This window comes from Rhea americana, unplaced genomic scaffold (assembly GCF_003343005.1).
Source record: "Rhea americana isolate MKP2758 unplaced genomic scaffold, rheAme1 scaffold_568, whole genome shotgun sequence".
In the NCBI taxonomy this organism is placed as follows: Eukaryota; Metazoa; Chordata; class Aves; order Rheiformes; family Rheidae; genus Rhea; species Rhea americana.
Genome location: NW_028186721.1, coordinates 52,601 through 55,050, shown reverse-complemented (window position 1 = coordinate 55,050; position 2,450 = coordinate 52,601). Strand labels below are relative to the sequence as shown.

Genomic DNA, 2,450 nt, shown 5'->3' with positions numbered 1-2,450 from the left:
GCGGGGCTCGGGGCCGTTGTGCTGCAGCGCGCGGGGCTCGGGGCTGCCCGCCCGCGGTGTGCGGGCTCGGGGGCTCCCCTGCCGTGGCACGCAGGAGGTTTGTGCCGTCCTGCCGCGCCGCACAGGGTTTAAGGACGCCCCGCCGCGACGCACGGCGGGGCTTGGGCCTCCCCGCCACGATGCACGAAGGTTTCAGGCTTCCTGCAGCTCTCCGTGTGCCCCGCACTGCTGCCGGCCCAGCCTGGCCGTGTGGCCCTGGAGCAGCAGCTCTTCCACCCATCCCTGGGCACCCTGCGCCTGTTGCGCTGCCCCGGGCATTGGGCCAGAGACGTGAGCTGTGCCGGTGCAGCCCCCGCCTGCCCTGCTCTCCCTGGGCGCGAGTCCCCGCGTCTCCAGGCGTCCAGGGCAGCTTCTGTGCTTCCCCTCCGGGACGCTCCGAGGGGAATTCGGCCCCTCCGGTCCCCTGCGGTCCACGCGCACGTGGGGCAGCGAGCCCCCCCCCCCGCGGCTGGGGGGGGGGGCCGTGACCGCCGTGTCTCCGCAGGCGGCCTGCCAAGTACAACCTGTGCAGCGACAACCACGGCATCAAGCCCCCGACGCCGGAGCAGTACCTCACGCCCCTGCAGCAGAAGGAGGTCTGCATTAGGCACCTGAAGGCCCGGCTGAAGGACACGCAGGAGCGGCTGCAGGACAGGTGAGCGCTGGCCCGGGGGGGGCCGCGGGGCGCGGGCGCCGTAGGCTCTCCCTTGCCGCGGGGCCTCCGGCGCGCCTGCCTGCTCCCGCCGATCCCCCGACCTGTCCGTGCGTTGCAGAGATGCCGAGATCGAGGACCTGAAAACGCAGCTGTCGCGGATGCAGGAGGACTGGATCGAGGAGGAGTGCCACCGCGTGGAGGCCCAGCTGGCGCTGAAGGAGGCCCGCAAGGAGATCAAGCAGCTGAAGCAGGTCATCGACACGGTGAAGAACAACCTGGTGGAGAAGGACAAGGGGCTCCAGAAGTACTTCGTGGACATCAACATCCAGAACAAGAAGCTGGAGACGCTGCTGCACAGCATGGAGCTGGCGCAGAACGGGGCGCCGAAGGAGGAGGGGGCCGGCGAGTCGGCGGGGGGCTCGCCCGCCCGCTCCCTCACCCGCAGCTCCACCTACACCAAGCTGAGCGACCAGGCGGCCGGCGACCGCAACGGCGGCTCGCAGACCATCTCGGCGGACGAGGGGGCCGACAGCGGCTTCGCCAACGCCGACGAGGCGCCGAGCCGCACGGACTGGCCGGAGCCCCGCGCCGAGGGGGCCGGGCCGCGCGAGCCCCCCGCCCGGCTCCCCGCCAGCGGCACCTACGAGAAGCTGCTGGGTGCGCGGGCCGGCGTGGAGGCCGGCGTGCAGGCCAGCTGCATGCAGGAGCGCGCCATCCAGACGGACTTGCTGCACTACCAGCCCGACCTGGACACCCTCCTGGAGAAGGTGATGAAGTCCCAGGCTTGCAGCTTGGGGAGCCCCACTTCGGCCTGGGTGTCCGAAATGGAAGACCTCCCGCCCGGCGCCGAGCCGCCAAACTTCCCCGGGGCCGCGGACCTGGCGGCCCTGGACGCCGAGGCGGGGGCCGGCAAGCAGGACGGCCCGGGACCGGCCTGCCGCAACCCGGCCGTGCACCAGCCCCGCGGCGGCAGCCAGCCCGTGGCCATCGCGTGCGGCGCGGACGAGGAGGCGGCGGCGGAGACGAGCCGCGACGCCGCCCCGTCCAAGAGCTACTGGAGCCGCCACTTCCTGGTGGATCTGCTGGCGGTGGTGGTGCCGGCGGTGCCCACGGTGGCCTGGCTGTGCCGCTCGCAGCGCCGGCAGGGCCAGCCCGTCTACAACATCAGCTCGCTGCTGCGCGGCTGCTGCACCGTGGCCCTGCACTCCATCCGCCGGATCGGCTGCCGCTCCGTCGGCGCCCCGGGCGCCTCCCAGCCCTAGGCGCCCGCCGCCCCCCGACCGGCCGCGCAAAGCCCCCCGAGCGCCGCGGGGCGCCCCACCGCYGGGAGGAGGAGGAGGAGGAGCGAGGCGCCTCGGAAAGCAACGACAAAAAAAGACCATTTCTGGAAGAGGGGCGACCAYGCAGGCGGCCGCGCGGTGCCGCGGGGACTCGCCTCCGCTCGTTGCACTCGCTTTTCTTTGCATTTTTTTTTCCCCCCTTCCTTGTGCGCCCCGGGCCCGTGCACCAGCCGAGGCAGGAGCGGGGCGCCGAGCTCCTCTCTCCGGGCACAGGAACAGGGCCGGCTGCAGCTCGGCGGCTRGAGGAAAGCTGCCAGGAGAAAAGGGGACCGGAGGGTCCCTCCCCGCCGCTCCTGCACCCTCCTCGTCCCGCCCGGCCCCCTGCGAGCTGCTTGGGAGATGTTTCCTCGGGGCCGCGCAGCAATCGGATATACCTCACGCAAGCCGGAGCCGCTGCGGCCCCGGGACGGAGCCTC

The 2,450-nt window shown here is 72.8% G+C and overlaps 1 protein-coding gene across 1 annotated transcript in view; it reads left to right on the top strand.

Moving 5' to 3' along the window:
- SNPH (syntaphilin) overlaps positions 1-2,031 on the top strand; it is a 9,460-nt gene extending 7,429 nt beyond the window's left edge. Inside the window, exons 2-3 of the mRNA XM_085319011.1 lie at positions 545-694; positions 813-2,031. Coding sequence (XP_085175137.1) covers positions 545-694; positions 813-1,956 — 1,294 coding nt within the window. The 3' untranslated portion in view covers positions 1,957-2,031. The remainder of the gene's footprint in view (positions 1-544; positions 695-812) is intronic.
- Positions 2,032-2,450: the final 419 nt, after the last annotated feature.